Raw genomic sequence first — 18,149 nt, 5'->3', positions numbered from 1 at the left:
GCCTAACTTCTTTTTTGCCCTGGGCCAGTAATTTAGTAAGAAGATCCATTCTAAGTAGAGTGTGAAACTTGTGATGGTTTCCATCTTGTCCTTAGCTTTCTCTTTCTGCTTCCTTTTCTTGTTTTGCTAATAGCCTGCAGCATCCTCTACATCCTTCCCACAATTTCTTTTCCTATTTCATGATCCCAGTACTGCTGTTCTCTTCTCTCCTCTCACTAAAGCAAGCAAAGATCTTCTCCTTAGTGATGAGTTAGGCTGTGTCTCAGTATCTCCAGTAAGAAGAACTAAATCGGTAAATAATTACCTCCCAAAGCATCCCTAAAACTTATCTTGACAGACTATGTGTGTTTCTTACAAAAATTCTTGCATATCCTGAGCCAAGATCTCCCTGTCTGTAGTGGTCACCAATTTGTTCTGGTTCTAACCCATGGAACTCAACCAAAAATCTGTAGATGGCCTAGATGAAAGGCTTTTCCTCTCTAGGCTAAATACCCCCAACACTTACCAGCCATTTGTGAAGTTCCTCTCCTCTGACCCAATTGCACAGTCAGTCCTGCAGGAATCCCAGTGCCTCAGGCACATTCTGACCTGCTCTTCCTGGCTTCCTCTAAGGTCATCCCAGGATCCATGACCTTTGTCCCATACTCCGCTGTATATTGTGTTATCTACCTCTTGTATATTTTCTGGGACAATTGCAATTACCTTGGTTAGCATTTAATTGTTTTTTATAAAGCATTCCTCTCTGGTACCTAGTGGCCTGAAAAACATTGCTATACCTCTATAGTTGTTTCTGGTTATAAATATTTTTTAGAAGTATATCACTATAATGTATACCCTTCATCAATAGAGAAAATGTTGGTTTAAATTATAGCAAACATCTAATTGTATAACTATGTAGTCACTCAGAGTAGTTTTCCTCTTCACTGAGTAAAACAACTGTCTTTGTGAAAATAAAGATCTCCAATGCAGTTTGAACCTGTTAACATAATTCTGTCTTATGGTCCAGTTTAAGAAAATATTTTAAAAGATCTAAAAAAGCTTTTATTATCTTTGTTCATTCTCCCATGGCCTCTTTATCATCTTGATGTTGGATTATGGCAAACTCTCCTCTTCCTGTTGGGCTACATTTTATCAGGATTTGCTTTACAGTATAGATTCACCCTAAATCACTGCTATGGCAAGACGTTCCCCCTCAGCCCACACCCACATGCAGTCTTACATTGGTTTGCCTTGAAGGACATGAACTGAACTGCTGCGTGTAAATAGTGAACCATGTAAAAGCCTTTAAAAGCAGATGGAAATATTTCTTTTCTTTTTTTTTTTTTTAAGTTTGAGAAGAAAACTTTGAAAAACATTACGCTCTTTATTCCTGAATAAAATGGTATTCTTTCTAGATAGGGATGAAATGGTGACTGATCCTTCTTGAAATAATCCTCCCTTATCCCAGAGGCTGACCTGCCCAAAAAGAAAGTACCACTCTTTCCACCACTACTTTTACACAAAGTGTCATCCATCATTATCTTTTGCTTAGTGAAAGAGTTCAGTCAACAGTCACCTTACTCTTCGCCTTGTTATGGCAAATATAGGAAAATTGAAGACGTGGAAGATATGGTTGTGGACCTTGTGGAACCTTTAATTTTAGGGGAAAGAGCATCCATTCATTAATACATGAATAAAAGTTATACCTAAGTAATATAATTTAAATAATAAAAATAAATGCTTATTAGGAAATAGCAAAGAAGTTATAATGAACATGAAGTGAGAGAGGTCCCAAAGATGGCTCGTAAATAAATTTGAGTCACCTTTTGGCAGTATAAGGAGATTCTTGGTACTTGATGGAGTGACTCCTGATTGTTTCTGCATTTGATAGAAAATTAAGATCAACAGTGAGAAATCTGAAGCAAGAGTCACATTGCCTTAAGATTGCTATCATGCATAAAATGAGCAGTAAGAATCACTGTCTTTGAGCAAGTCTCTTGAAGAAATTACTACTCATTTCATACACCTGTCCAATAAACTGTGGCTGATTAGAGCGAAACACTGCAAAGAACAGTGACTTCTCTTTTTTCTAATAGAAAGATAGTTAAAATATCCAATAGAAAGATATATAAATATCTTTTCAATATAATGCATAAAATGTCCTTCCCATAGAAAGATATATAAATGTATAGAAAAGAAAGCTTTTTAGTTGATTAAATAATCGTTTAAAAAGCCATTTAGTCCCATTAGCTTTGAATATATGTTCCAGATGGATCTTTTCAGTAATTTGTAGTGACTGTGCAGCTAGTTTCCTTCTCTTAAAATCAGCAAGCTTCAGTGTTTTGTTATTTTAGTTTTGGAGCCTGAAAAGCTGGTGTAAGTAAACCAAAACAAACCCCAAACACATTGCAAAACTGCCTCCCCGTACATTAATATTTGGGATGCTTGAGAGAGAGTGTGGATTGCACTTTGTGCTGACAGTGTGCAGCCCACATCAGTGTTTGCATTGTTTAGCAGGTATTATAGGAGGAATGTATTCTAAAAACTTTGCTTTATGACTTTGGTGATTATACATTTGCTTTGTGGCATTGATCAAAAACTTTCTATGACTACTAGTAAGGTATTTTTCAATATATCCCCTCTTTAATATATCTCCCCTCCCCTCAGTGACTTTTATACTCTTTATTTGAAAAACCCCATTCCAGAATACAACAGTTATTACTTAATAAGTGGTTTCAGAGTTTAACCTAATTTCAAGATTAAATTTCATAGATGAGAATCTGTCAAGTAAGATTAAATTGTAGAGCATAATTAAAGTCTGGTTTATTTGAGGATTGTGGTGTCTAGAGAAAGAATCTTAGTCCTTTTTAATATAAAGTGGAGACCCTGGCAAGTCTCAGAGCCTGTTTCTTCACAAAACTAACATCATCTTGTCAGGGTTGTTAGAGAACCAGCGTATAGTGCCTGCACTGGATTTTTGTGATAATGGTAGGGGTGGTGGTGATGCTTACTTAGCCACCATGTAGCAATGTGTAGAACTAGTCTTTCCTAGAAAATGAGACTTAGAAAGGTGAACTAATATTAATGTGTGTAAGGTGAATCATTAATGTCCTCAGTAGGACAGTCAAGTCATTTTATAGGAATGATATCAGCTCAAAAATGTCTCCAACTTCAGTTCCAGCACCTTGGGGTGCCAGCCGTATGCAGCAGTGCTGTGATAAGAGCCTAGATCTCAACAGCTCAACCTCTAGTATGACCTTGAGCAAACGCTTCTCATATTTCTGGCCCTCATTGGTAACATGAGTGTGTTGGATTATTCAATCCCTAATGTTTCTTTCTTTCTAAAGTATTAAATTAATTGTAAATTTTGAAGTTTTAGATTTGTTTCAATTGAAAAAAATCACCTTATATATAACAGGCAGAAGTTAAAAAGAAAAGGCACACACCAAATGCATATGCCTTTGTGCCTAGAGCAGCCTTTTTTCTCCTTTCAGTTTTTAGCTTGTTGTGCCTGATGTTTCATTTTGTGATGGTTTAGGCAGTTTAGATGGCCAGGAAAGACTGTATGTTTGAGTAGCAGGATAGGAGCAAGAGTGAATACAAAAGTCTTTGGCTTGTCTAATTGTTTTTGCCAGATAAAATTGCCCTAGAAATACAATATCAGATTTTTTTTAAAGAAGAGTGTTATTTAATATTCAGGATAATTCCATTAAGAAAGCTTATTTTAATCATGTGCTAAATCATCTCTTGGAGTTGAGAGGTTCTTCAGTTATATAGAAATCTCCTTTAAAAAGTGTTCCTAGAAATACATTTTTCTCTTTCGAGTGCTAGCAAACTTAATGACACATTTAACCTAGATAGCTGTTTTCTTGATGACTCCATTAAAAGAAATTTTTCTTTTCTGATGAAACAGGTTTGGCTTATTTTCATTCCCCATCCGCTGTAGTCATTTTTAAAAATTGATCTGTTGACTGTGTTTTTGCTTTGCTTTCACGTTGATCCTTTGTGTTGTGCAAGTTCTTGATCAGTCTTTGCCCAGGACAATCTTGTACTTAAGTTAATGTTTCTCATTTCTTTCTCCTTGGTAGGGATTTTAAAAATCTCCTCTAATAAATAAAATCATCATAACTTTTCAGCATTGTTAGGTATGAAAGTTTTCCATTCCAGCAGAGGTTTGCCTTGCCCTTTGCGTGGGCTCAGTAGACGCATGCAAGGTGGATTCAGGAAACAAATGCAAATAAAACTGTTGCCTAGTGAAGAATACTGCACGTGTAAAATATATATTTGTTATCTCAAAAGTGGTTTTGACTCTTGATTTTGTGAAAATTACCTAATATGTGATCATTGCAAAAAAAACATTGCAAACAGTTCAGAAACATTACATAGAAAGGCGGCCTTCATGATCTTTAGCTTCCCTATGGTTTTCACCATGCCAGGATCATCTTTGTTAATAGTGTGGTGAATATCCCCAGGTTTTCTAAGCTTTAGAAATATTTATTTACAATTATTCCTTTACCACTTATTTATTTTATGAAAATTAGAGTATATAACAGCTCACTTTTTTCACTTAATATATTTTTATATTATTTCACCTCATTACAAATTAATCTACCTTATTCTTTTTAACGGCTGAGTGTATGATTATATGGATGTCCTACAGTTTAGTTCACCAATTTCCTATTCATGAACACTTAGGTTGTTTCCAGTTTTTCAGTACTTACAAGCATAAACACAGGAAGCATCCATATACATAACTTTTGCATACTTCTGTAAATTTTCCAATAGGATATTAACCTTATTGTCTTGTGTGTGTTGCAAATATTATTTTCTAGTTTGTCTTTTGACTTTGCTGCTTCTTACTAACTGCTTATTAAATATAAAAGATAAAATGATGCTTCTGAGGTTGGTCACACTATTTAAGAATAGATTCAGATTTTTTAAACAATGTCTGTTTTTGCTGATGTTGTTTTAAAGCAAACCAGTAAGCTAATTAATAATCTTGGATTATGGCCATCTTAAATAGGTCACACTATTTATTTAAGAAGTAAAAACTTATGTTTGAGATTGGATTCCTTTGAATGGAAATTTTAGTTTGGGTTATTATTCCTGAAACCATTCCTGATATACTGTTGAATTACAAGAGAGTTATTCAGTGATAAAGTGACCTATTTTAGGAATGACAGTTCAACATACAGACTTAGCATATTCACATTCATCAACATTTTCCCAGAAACTCTTGATGGTAAATTGAGATTATGTAAATGAAATTTTAATGAGTACTTTAATGAAATTATGAAAAATCCTTTTATAAAGCAAATAATCATACCATAATTAATCTAGCATATAAATATGTACTTAAAATGTTAAGTACACGTTTAATTATATTGTTTAAATTTTTAAATTAAAGTTGGCAGGAAAACTCTCAGCTATGTAGTGTTATATTTACTTAGGATAGGGAGGAGCTATTACAGATTCCTTATACTTTGCCTATACTCCCTTAATTTGGGGGAGATTTGAGAAAAATTTAAGTATATTCTATTTAACTTTGGATCAGAGTTCGTATACACATATAATCTGTGTGTTATATTAAGTCTTAAAACTAACCCAATAAGCTTTTTTTCTTCCTGGCTTTGTAGTATACTTCACCTCGCAGTGGTATCTTCTGAGTAAACCATCAGTCTGTGCTTAGTTAGCATGTGGTGAGTGAAGAATAATATGTTTTGTGTCTTTTGTGCAAAAATCAAGTGTATTGCATGCTACTAACTATTTTGCTGGGATTCTTTTGCTCTTTTATTTAATGAATCTGTGGTTATGCTATGGGTTAATATAGGTATTTTCTGTTAATTATGTTTTATAGATTAATAATATATAGATTAGTAATCACTACCACCAGTAGAGTTATATAGTTTTAGAAAATTTTAGTTCTTTAAGTAGTGGTTGAAAGTTTCAAAATTGCTCTTTGAAATTTCGTTAAAGAATATATATTTCTTTTTGTTTTTTGTTTCCCAAGAATGGTCTTTGAAGTTAATAAAGATTGTCAGAGAGAAATGAAAAATCATTTTCTAGATAAAAGTGAAGTGATATATTTCACAAAACCAGAATTTTAAAAATTATGAAGCCTACTTAGAGTCAAGGCTAATCTGAAATAATGAAAACTAGTAAAGCTTATTTAAGTGTCAATGCAGTTTTATTGCTGCTTGGGATCATATAGTATAACAAAATAACATGTTTGTCCAGAGGAGACCCTTAGGCAGACTGCTTTAATTGCCTGAGGCTATTTCTAATTAACATATTATTACAATAAAGTGGAGGCATCTAAAATGTTTCAACACAGTTGACTGTCTTCACTATTTAAGCACCCCTCCCATCACCTCCACATATTATTCATGCTATTAGCTTGATTTAGTTACTCCTAAAAGTTTAGGTTACATCTTTACCTCAAACTTTGCTAGAATTTTCACAAATCACAAATAAGCTGGATTGCAATTAATAGAGCTTAATTATAATTAAAATAAAGATTCTCTGTTAATTTAACTAGTAGTCAACTGACAGTATCAAGGTTTAAAATGCCAGTATATATAGCATTTCTTTTTTTAATCTTTTAGCTTTAAAAATTTTTTATGCCTACATTTGAGTCTCATTTTGATTTTAATATATATCAATTAACTTGCCTTAGTGATTATCTAGAACTGTCTTTAGTTATGTAAATCCACATCTAACCCAATAGGTCTTAACATTTTCCTTTTTTAATATTATAAATACTGCATCATGCTTGTTATTGCATTTGAATACTATCATTTATCACCGGAAATATGTACTGTATAACATTTCTATTGATTGATTGACAGTCTCCTCAAGTTTTAGTTTGAAAAATTTTAAACATAAGAGTTGCAAAATAGTACAATGAGCACCCATATACCCTTTATCTTTATTTACTGGTTACTAACATTTTGCAAAATTTTCTCTCTTGCTCTTTCTCTCCATATATATTTTCCCCTCTGTGACGTTTGATAGTTACTTGCAAACATAAACTAAATACTTAGCAAATATCTTGAAGAACAAGGACATTTTCCTACATACCCACAATATAATTATCACTCTTAGAAAATTTAATATTAACATAATACTGTTATCTAGTATATAGTAAATATTCACATTTTCGGGCTGGCCCCGTGGCCGAGTGGTTAAGTTCGCGCGCTCCGCTGCAGGCGGCCCAGTGTTTCGTCGGTTCGAATCCTGGGCGCGGACATGGCACTGCTCGTCAGACCATGCTGAGGCAGCGTCCCACATGCCACAACTAGAGGAACCCACAACGGAGAGTACACAGCTATGTACCGGGGGGCTTTGGGGAGAAAGAGGAAAGGATAAAATCTTTAAAAAAAAAAAAAAAAAAAAAATTCACATTTTCCAGTTTTCCAAATATGCTCTCATGATTTTTTAAATTCCAGGATCCATTCACAGATTGTACATTGCATTTCATTGTCATGTTTTTCTAGTCTCTTTTAAACTAGAAAAGTTCTCCCAGCTTTTTTTGTCTTTTGTGACATTGACATTGTGCAACCTTATGGAATCATGCATGACATTCTTTTCCTATAACAGCACAAGCTAAGGTTTCAAAATAATAACAGACAAAGGAAATTAAATTTAACAGAAGATGTCTTTCTTATCTTCTCTAGGCTTCTAGGACCAACATGATTGTTGAGAGAGTTTTATAAATAATATACTGTTGGAAGTACATCAAGAGTAGTGGATTATATCTTCATTTACAAATTGAAAAAACTTTAAGAGTTTCTCTTGGAGCTGGCCCAGTGGCGTAGTGGTTAAGTTCACATGCTCTGCTTCAGCGTCCTGGGGTTCACAGGTTCAGATCCCGGGTGCGGACCTATACCACTCATCAAGCCATGATGTGGTGATGTCTCACATACAAAATAGAAGCAGATTCGCACAGATGTTAGCTCAGGGATAATCTTCCCCAAGCAAAAAAGAGGAAGATAGGCAATGGGTATTAGCTCAGGGCCGATCTTCCTCACCAAAAAAAAAAGTTTCTCTTTTCACTAAATATATATGAAAAGTTTGTCTCTATTACTTAATATTTTTTGATAATTTATTTTTATGGCATTTTTAACCTCGTGCTTGATCTGACCACTGGCTTTTAGCATTTTAATCAGAGAAACCTAATTAGGAAGGTTTAGCATCTTTTTTCATAGCATCTTAAGTTTTTAAAAATTGTTTGTTAGTTTTAGATGAAGCATAGCTTTTCACACCAAAATGCTGTCTTTCCTTTGCTGCCATGCATATCATTGTGGGAGAATTGCAGTATGTAGAAAAATCAACACATTAGGGAAAGGGGAAGAACTCTTTGTCCTGTTTAAATCCAGTCAGAAGAGCTGCATCCTTACGAGATTCTGCCAGTCAGCCTCTTAACTCCAGGCTTTATCTAATTATAACCTGGTAGCATTCAATACATGGTGAAAGGTTGCAGTTCCAAATTTCACTTAAAAATACTGTTTTCCAGGATTGCTGATCACATCATTCCAAGAACATTAATTTTTAGAAGATTCCTTTAGGATTTCGTATTTAGAATATTTCTAGTTGAGTCCCCAGACCATAGAATACTTGTATAATTTTATTTTAACTTAAAAAATCAAATCTCCCCAAAAGTTGGCTTTATAAGTTTTTTTTCTTTCTTTATACTCTTTTCCTTTTTCTTTTGCAGTCATGGCTCCGATCTTCATCTTGAAGGAATGGGGAGAGTGATATTGGGCAAGCTGGGAAAACTGCACATTTGCTGTTCTTTGAGAATGAAGGTGTTGTTAAGGGCCCCTCATGTAGCCAAAAGACCAAGAAAAATCTGACATTGGCCCACAGATATATTGCAGACTGCCTTTAAAATAGATTATATCAGTGGAGAAATGGTGATAGTTTTTTTGGTTTTCTTCAATATTTTTGTTGGGAAGAGTTTTATGTTGTTTAAAAGATATTTTGGATAACTTAACCTGACTTATGGCTCATTTAATGTTCCTTTCTTCCATTCTTTCTGTCCCTCTTTTTAAAGAACTGCTTGCTTTTCCTATTTATTTTTAGGGTTTTTTCTTTTTTAAGACTGTGCAATACATTTTGAGGTGAAACTTAGTGAATTTTTCCTGATAAATTAGAGCATTTAATTGACTGTTTTATCCAGATTGATTTGTTGAATATTTGCTAAAGACTAGTTCTTTAAGCTATGACATGATAAATCCAAACGGCAGTACCTCATTGTTTACTTAGCTTTTGTACTTATATTTTTCAGAGGATAAAATACTACTGTAAATTGTAAATAGTCAATACATAACTATTGTATGCAAATCTGTGACTGTTGGCAATGTCATCTCGAAAGAACAGATAAATAAAGTTTATTTACTATATAAAATTTGCTTATTGTGTTTTTTTTCTAATTTGAAATCTATTTCAAAATAGTTAATTCGCCAAAATAGTTAATCTATCTACGTGAATATAATGAGGAACTATTTGTTAAGATATCTAAATGGTAAGCATTTGGAAATATTTTTGTATGTTCAAAATTAGCATTACCAGGTTAGAAGTAAGTACTTGGAAACAAGAAAGACTTCATGGTGTGTGTTTTGGGATTCTTCCAACTTGGGCATACCTCCTCTCTCTGGAGTAGACCATACTGTGGTTCTTTTTAAACTGAATGAGAGAGAAATTTCTGGACACTAAAAGATGGGAACTGTTCACAGGGTTTCACATACCCTTTATATTCTAGCAAACGCAGTATTCCTTATCTGGGTGTTATCAAGGGGGAATCTCAGTTATTCAGACAGTCTAGAGCTTCTCGTTGCTGGAGTATCTTACATTGTGATACAGAGTGGGGAGCTCTGGCGAGTAGGTGACCAACAGGTCTTCCTGTAACCCACAGCTGACTCCTTTGAGTTCTATTCCAGCCAGGGAAGAAGGTCTCCTTACCATTTTTTTTTTTTTTTCTTAAATCAAGGTGTACTTGAGTGGCAAAATTTTGTCCCACTGAAGGGTTTCTGACAACCGACATGACTTCTTACCCTTTTTATGTACCTTTCTAGGGTAGAAATTGTGGACTCTTAGTGAAATTCGTATACAACTTCCCAAAATTTCACCCTAACCCATTTATGGAGACAGGCATATCAAAAAGAGTACAGAGGTCAGCCAACTTTTTCTATAAAGGGCCAGATAGTAAATACTTTTGGCTTTTAGGCCAGTATGCGGTCTCTATCGCAACCTCTCGTCTCTGTCACTGTAGGAAAAAAAAGTCCTGGATAATACTTACGTAAATGAGTATGTGTTCCAATAAAACTTTATTTATAAAAGCAGGTGGCAGGCTAGATTTGGCTCGCTGACTGTAGTTTGCCTACCCCCAAGAAAGAGAGCAAGCTACATTTTAAACATGGAGTGGGGGGAGGAGTGATAATCAGTTAATACACAGGAGTTGCTCCTTTTTCCTTATGCAGGCATGCAGCCCCTCTTTCAGGAAAAGCTGCAGCAAACTCAGTTCACCTTAAGAATAGTGGTGACGTTCTTTCAGTGTTACTTGTTCTAGCAAGAAGGATAAAGCCTTACATGGTACTCAGTGTCAGGGTCTCAGACCTGTCTGCGACCTTTTCTGGAAGATCCCCTGTAACCATGTCCATAAGTGATACCTGGGAAATGACAGTTTTTTTCCAACAATACGTACAGGATATGTTTGCATCATAGATTACAGTCTGCTAAGTACTTTGTCTTCCACTGTCTGTTACTCTCAGACAAAGCAACTGGGATTTGTGATAGCGCAGCGTCGGCCAAGGCCACAGAGAGAAAGCTGTGATTCCAGCGCTTAGATCAGATGCTGGGGTTCTGAAGCCAAGACTGTGTCCAAGACCTCAGGACTGCAGCACACGAAATGGGTGATGCAGTAAATTTAGTGCCGAGAAACAAGCATTTCACTTTGAAAAGTGTTAGATGCTAGTAAGATGTTACTTTAGCAAGTTTTTGGCAAAAATTCTACTTGTGGCCACTGGAATTAATTTTATAGTCACTTTGTTGAGGTCAGATGCATGTGAATTTCGGTAGAGAACCACCTTGTTGACTTGTAACTTAGTCCTTTTGAGCTGCTATAACAAAAATACCTAAACTAGGTGGCTTATAAACAACAAATGTTTTATTTCTCACTGTTCTGAGGACTGAGAAGTCCAAGATGATGGTGCCAGCAGATTCAGTGTTTGGTCAGGACCCCCTTCCTCGTTCATAGACAGCTGTCTTTAAGCTGTAAACTCACATGGCAGAAGAGCAAAGGTGCTTTCTGGGGCCTCTTTATAAGGGCACTTAGCCATTCTTGAGGGCTCTGCCTTTGTGATTAATCACTTCCAGAAGGCCCCACCTCTTGTTGCCAGCACCTTGGGGGTTAGGTTTTAACATGAACTTTGCAGGGACAGAAGCATTGTCTATAGCAACTTGAAAATAGTTGAATTAGGCTTTCCTAAGTTAAAGGATTGGAACATCACTCATTATTTTCTGATGTATAAAGTGTTTCCTTTTCTTCCAAAAATTCATTGGCCACAAGAACCCCTGCTGTAGAGTAAGTAGCGCATAGAGGCTGAAAGGGAGCTCACTCCTTTGCCTTGCTGCAGGGCCCAGAAGATGGGGATGAATCAGTCATAGCTTCCTCACCCTCCACAGCGAAAGGCTGTGGATTAAAATACGTGTTCAGACTGAAGTTTTTCTTTATCTTTGAAAAAGCAAACAATCAGAAAAGACCTTTTGATTTGGTTTTCTCTCTGATTCTGAAAGAAATTTAGGTTCATCGTAGACAGTTGAGAGAATACATTTTAAAAAGAGAAAATAGGCACAACCAGAGGCACTCACAACTAGAATATACAACTATGTCCCGGGGGGGCTTTGGGGAGGAGAAGAAGGAGAGGAAGAAGAAAAAACAGATTGGCAACAGATGTTAGCTCAGGTGCCAATCTTTAAAAAAAAATTAAAAAATAAATTTAAAAAGATAAAATAATCCTCCAGAATCCCTCATCAAGAAATCGCCACTATTGCTACTTTGGTGCATTGAATCATGGAGGATTTTTCTAAATGTGTGAATGGATGTATGGAAGGATAGGCCGTGTGTGTGTGTGTGTGTACATACCTACATTTATATGTCTCTTTATATTAGGGGCCATTAAAATTTCTTTGAAGCTGTTTTTAACTACTGCATATTTTATCCTATGGATATACCATCATTTAACCCCTTTCTCTCCTGTTGATCATTTAGGTTAGTTGTACTTGGTCCCTTCCTTCAGTCCTCCATGATGATCTTACTGTCCATATTGTAAGCACACTTGAAGAAACAATCCAGAACCAACCTATCTTTCTCTCAACAGCCTTTGGTTGCCAAACAAGTGGACGCATTTCAGATTACTGTGTGCCAGGTTTGTCTGGCACCATTTCCCCTAACATTCCAAAGATGTGATGCATGGGTGGACATTCTGAGTCAGGACACTCTTAGAACACTACATTTCAAAGCTGGGCTTCACCCAGATTTGATGTGTCAAAGACAAATTGAAATAGCAATGCCTAAAGCATGCTTTCCATGGTGAGGGTGGGTGGGCGCAGGTCGGGGTGCAGACAAGGCAGCAGTGGCATTCCTTCCATCCTCCAGCCATCTGTTGTTATATTACTATAGTAATAACAATTGCCTCGTGCCTTAATTTGGGATCCTCTTTAGTTAGATTTTGCTGCTGCTGTTACGTTCTTTAGAAGCATTCAAACATGAAATGTAAACTTGCCTCAATGACACTTTGTAAACAATGTAACCATTTAAAAATTTACTTTAAAAATTCTTCTCTAAATAAGCCTAAAATGCAACTATGGGTACATCTCATACTTTTCCAGTCGCTCTGCTGCAGGAAGACTGCCTCTCGGTTACCCCACACCTGGGCTAGGCTGCCTCCCCCTTTTAAATGGAGAGGGTTTAGTGTGTTTGCCTGTCTGCCCCTCTTTGTTGTCCACCTCTATTATGTTGGGAGTGAGTAGGGCAGATAATTTGTCTTTTTCATTCACAGGTCTCCAAGGAAGTTGACTCAAGATCTGGGGTGGATCATGAGATTCTGGACATAATCTCTGAGGCAATGACTGGATGAGACTTCGGGGATGTCTTTGGGAGGAGGATGAGTGTACAGGCAGTCAGAAAGGAAACTGATATTTATGATCCAGTGAGCAGATTGTGGTACATTGGATTATTATTTCAAATTTTTCATTCCCTCCCTGTGTTTGGATTGTACATCCACATACTTTATTTTCTGACTTTTCAGTAGCTCCCGTTAGAGTGGGCAGAGTGCATTTCTCTACCAAAGTTGAGTTAGGCTGTGTGACTTTGGTCAGTGGGTTTGAATGGACGTGACATATGGGACATCTGAGCAGCAGTTTTAAGAGCCCTCACATAGTTCAGCTCTTGCTCTTATCTCTGCCGTGAGGTTGAGATATGTATTGCTCATTCAGCTTGGGCCCTTGCATAATGAAAAACGTTGGCCTGACGTGTTTGTTGTTGCCAGAAACATTTATTGTTGTCAGCCACTGAGATTTGGGGATTATTTGTTACTGTAGCATAACCTAGTGAAAGCTGACTAATAGATTGTGAGAAAAAAAGGCAAGTTACAGGATAATGTGGTTGGCTTTAGTTTTTAGAAGTGTTACTTTGATGTGTCTTGGTGTGGTTTCTTTAGGTTTATCCTGGTTGAGATTTCCCCAGCTTCTTGAGTTTACAGGTTAATATATTTTGCCAAATTTGGGAAGTTTTCAGCCATTACTTCTTTGAGTATTTTTTTTAAAGATTTTATTTTTTCCTTTTTCTCCCCAAATCCCCCCGGTACATAGTTGTATATTCTTCGTTGTGGGTCCTTCTAGTTGTGGCATGTGGGAGGCTGCCTCAGCGTGTCTTGATGAGCAGTGCCATGTCCGTGCCCAGGATTCGAACCAACGAAACACTGGGCCGCCTGCAGCAGAGCATGTGAACTTAACCATTCGGCCACGGGGCCAGCCCCTCTTTGAGTATTTTTTCAGCCCTACCCTCTTTCTCCTCTCCCTCCTCTCTTCTGGGACTCCAATGACACAGTATTAGATCTTTTGTTATAGTCCCACAAGACTCTGAGGCTCTGTTCATTTCTTTCTTCAGCCTATTTGCTCTTGTTCAGATTGAGTAATTTCTATTGTTCTATCTGCAAGTTTACTGACTCTTCCTTCTGTCCCCTCCATTCTGCTATTGAACCCATCCATTGAGTTTTTAATTTGTTATTGTATTTTTCAGTTCTAAAATCCACACTTGGGTCTTTATATCTTCTGTTTCTTTGCTGAGATTTTCTGTTTCTTTGCTGACACTTAGTTTTCTCATTTGTTTCAGGCGTGTTTTTAATTGCTCATTGAAGCATATGTATGATGGCTGCTTTAAAATCTCCAACAGATAATTCTGATATCTCTGTTATCTCGATATTGGCATCTATTGATTATCTTTTTTACTCAAGTTGAGATTTTCCTGGTTCTTCGTATGTCTAGTGACTTTCAATGGAAACATGAACATTTTGGATATTATGTTCTGAGACTCTGGACCTTATTTAAGCCTGTGTTTTAGCTTCAGCAGGGGAAGGGGTAGGGCAGTGTGGGGGACACCACCTCATTACTGCCAGATGGGGATAGAAGTCCAGATTCTCCACTTTGCCTCCATTGACACCCAAGGAGGGGAAGGTCTCCTCATTACTTCTGGGGGGGATGTGTAGAATTACACTTCCCCACCAGGCCTCCACTGAGACCACCAGGGCTGGGGAGAGTAGGAGTGCCTCTTTACTGCTCACGAGTGGCCACCACAGATACCACGGGAAGGGTGATGGCCAGGGTGACTTCTTCACCTTTGGGTGGTAACGGAAGTCCTTGACTCTGCGCTAGGCCTCCTCTTAGCCCACCCCAGCAGGAGGGGGAGAGGCACCTATTTGCTGCTGGTGGGGGTGGAAGTCCAGGCTTCCCATATGGCCTCCAGTGACATCACGGGGATGTGGTGGGATGGGGAGGTCTCATTGTCACCCACCAGGGATGAAAGTCTCTGCTCTCTGCTCGGCCTTCTCTGACATCACCCTGGCATGAGTTTTGGGTGCCTCCTTTCAGCCTGGTGGATGTTAGAGGTTTAGGCTCCCACTGGGCCTGTGCTGGCAGGGGTGGGGCAGGGGCCACAGTGTTTGGCTGGAATAGAAGTTTGGTTGTCTAGCTTTCTGTTTTGCCGGGCTGCCACTTTCCTGGTCCTTTGGCTAGAGAAAACCTTCAGCATTTCCAGGTAGTTTGCAATATATGAGGCAGGGAACTCACAGGATGTCATTCCTCAGGTCCCAAGGTCCCTCGCTGGTCTGCCTTCTTCTCTCCACCTTTCAGAGTCTTCTTATCTTTGTTTTATATACAATTTCCAGGGTTTTCAGTTGTACTTAGTGGGAGGAATAGGAAGAAATATGTCAACTCCATCCTCCCAGAAGCAGAAGTCTACTATACAATGTGATTTTATTTATATATTTATGTATGTATTACCTATTATTTATTTGACTTAAATAATTCTACATATTTTTACAGATACGCATACTTTTAATAAAGATCTGGATATATAAACTGAAAGGATATACATTCATGCACAGTGGCGGTTGTAACTGGTCTTCCCTGGTCACCTCCGCCCAATCTCTATTTCCTCACACTTCTTTAGATTTTTTCATGGCGTCTAGTATTACCTGCCCTCAGTAAAAATTGTCTTTTTCCTTATACTAGAATAAAAACTCCAAGGGGGCAGGAGCATTGTCTGTCTTGCCCACTGTTGTATCCTTACGAGCTAGAACATGTAGTAAGCCTCAATAAGCATTTATTGAATAAATGAATGAATGGATGAACAAGTGAGTTAAGAAAGAGGCTAAAATGTACCAGTACTCTCTGTAGTTAAAAACGAAGAATTTTTTAAAGACCTCTTTTTAAAAATTTTATTTAGGTCACATTGGTTTATAACATTATATAAATTTCAGGTATAGATCATTATATTTCAACTTCTGTATAGACTGCATCGTGTTCACCACCAAAAGTCTAGTTGCCATCCGTCACCATATGCCTGTGCCCCTTTACCCCTTTCACTGTCCCCCCACCCTCTTCCCCTCTCGTAACCACCAAGCTGTTCTCCTTATCTATGTGTTTGTTTCTCTTCCACATATGAGTGAAATCATACGGTGATTGTAAAGACCCCTTTCTCCCCCCGTTGAGAAGCATATGGCAATGCAAGGGAGTAAGAGGGACACAATTATGGGCAGAACCTGGACTTTGTTTTAATTTGTTTTATAAGTCAATTAGTTACAAATAGTAACATTTTAAGGAACCAATTACTTGTAACATACCTCATGACTGATCAGGACACAGCAGTGGAAATGAGTCCAGCTGGAAAGAATCCCTTCTCTGTTCTTTTCATTCCTATTTTCCTAGATATAGTTTTCTTTTGGGATCGAGCCACTTTGGACTTGAAGATTAGTTTAGGCCCAGGGAAATAATCTGTCCAAAGAGATAAATTTTCCCTAATCTTTTAGGGAGGCAGCATTGCATGCTGGCCACAAGTGCAAACTCTGGGGCCAGACTGCCAGAGTTCAAGTCCTGGCTTGACCATTTACTCTCTAGGCAAGGGACTAACATGTAAGCCTCAGTTTCCTGATCTATAAAATGGGAATGTACGTTTTATGGTCATATAAGAGTGGTTTTGGATTGAACTAGTATTCATAAAATGCTTAGATGATATTTATAGATAATTCATAAGATGCTTAGAATGATGTCTGAAACATGGTAAGAGTTCAGTAAAAATTGGCTATTGCTGGTCTCTTGTTAATAGCTTATGAGACTGAAATGATTAACTCTTAGCATGCAGGAATGCCAGGTAAGATACAATTGAACAGAATGGAAGCCAGCCCTCTTAGTGTAGTTGTCCACAATAACAGGCAGGATGCTAATGCCTGTGACCACCACTGCTCCGGACTCCCCCTGCCAATGTCTGAAAGATCTCACAGAGAACAGCCTAAGGCAAAGAGGTGCCCAGATTCTGTCCGGAAGCAGACAAGAGGAAGACTCACAGGAACGACTGGCAGAGACTGCAAGGAGGGGCTTCACCAGTCTGGGTGGCCTCACCAGCCCCTGCTCTGCTCCGCAGATGCTGCCCTGCCTTGAGGGCAGGATTTCCTTTCCTTTTCCTCTCTGGCCCTCAGAGGCACCTGCCCTGGGTGGGTTGGGTCTCTACCCCACTCTCCGTGCCCTCATCCTGCAGGGATCCTTGAGGATCTTTGTCAGGCCGAGCTCTGGTGTAGGCAGGCCAGAGCTGTCATCACTGGGAGCAGCCAGGACTTCTCTGGGCGCTGGCCTGGAGGGAGCCCCTCCTCTAACCTGGCCTCTGTGTCTGCTGCAGACTCAGGATTTCCTGGACCTGCAAACCAGCATTGCCATCCGTTGTTCTGTTTGTCCTGGAAGTGACAACCTTCCCGCGTTACCTTGGGATCATCAGGGCCTGTACAGCTCTGCCCTAGGTCTTCAAGGTGACCAGCTGCCCAGGAATCCTGCTGCCAGTATTCAAGGTGAATGGACACCCTCTCCTTGTTCCTGGCTGTGTCACCTTAGCCAGATTTGCAGCCCAGCCACGGGGTCTAACCTTCTCGGCCCTTTCCTTTTACCTCGGCTCTGCTCCGTCTCACACTTACCCTTCTGTCCTGACCTCTAGTTATATTCTCTCAGAACTAACCCTAATTCTGGCCTCCAGGGCTCCTTGACTATCATTCTCAACCACCCCTGGGCCTGATCCCAGCTGCCCCAGAAAGTCATCCTCTGTGGTCCAGACCTGGTCCCTGGATCCTGCCCCATCATAGGCTCCAGAGGCACCTGGGGAGGGAATGAACTCGCTCTCAGGGCCTGGCCCGGACAATTGGGTCTAAAACAAACGTAAGTCCAAATGGAACTGTCCACTCCAGTCGTGGCTGAATCAGAGGTTATGCCAGGAGGATGTGAGTGGACACCAGATGTGTCTGCTACAAGGTTTCAGACCCCTGTGAGGTGGGGAGTTAGACCTGGACTTCCTGTGTAAACCTGGGAGTCACTGAAGACTGTCCACTCATTAAACCAGAAGTAGAAAT

The 18,149-nt window shown here is 38.5% G+C and overlaps 1 protein-coding gene across 6 annotated transcripts in view; it reads left to right on the top strand.

Annotated features, from left to right (window-relative positions):
- GOLGA4 (golgin A4) overlaps window positions 1-9,388 on the top strand; it is a 128,408-nt gene extending 119,020 nt beyond the window's left edge. For 4 of the 6 annotated variants that reach the window (XM_046682473.1, XM_046682456.1, XM_046682490.1 and 1 more), the window contains 2 exons: window positions 5,616-5,678; window positions 8,696-9,388. In XM_046682473.1, coding sequence (XP_046538429.1) covers window positions 5,616-5,645 — 30 coding nt within the window. In that variant the 3' untranslated portion in view covers window positions 5,646-5,678; window positions 8,696-9,388. The remainder of the gene's footprint in view (window positions 1-5,615; window positions 5,679-8,695) is intronic. The other 2 variants (XM_046682465.1, XM_046682499.1) reach the window with 1 other exon arrangement.
- Window positions 9,389-18,149: the final 8,761 nt, after the last annotated feature.

This window comes from Equus quagga, chromosome 1 (genome assembly GCF_021613505.1).
Source record: "Equus quagga isolate Etosha38 chromosome 1, UCLA_HA_Equagga_1.0, whole genome shotgun sequence".
Lineage (NCBI taxonomy): Eukaryota > Metazoa > Chordata > Mammalia > Perissodactyla > Equidae > Equus > Equus quagga.
The sequence above is the reverse complement of the archived record's forward strand: the minus strand, read 5'-3'. Positions and strand labels throughout refer to the sequence as shown.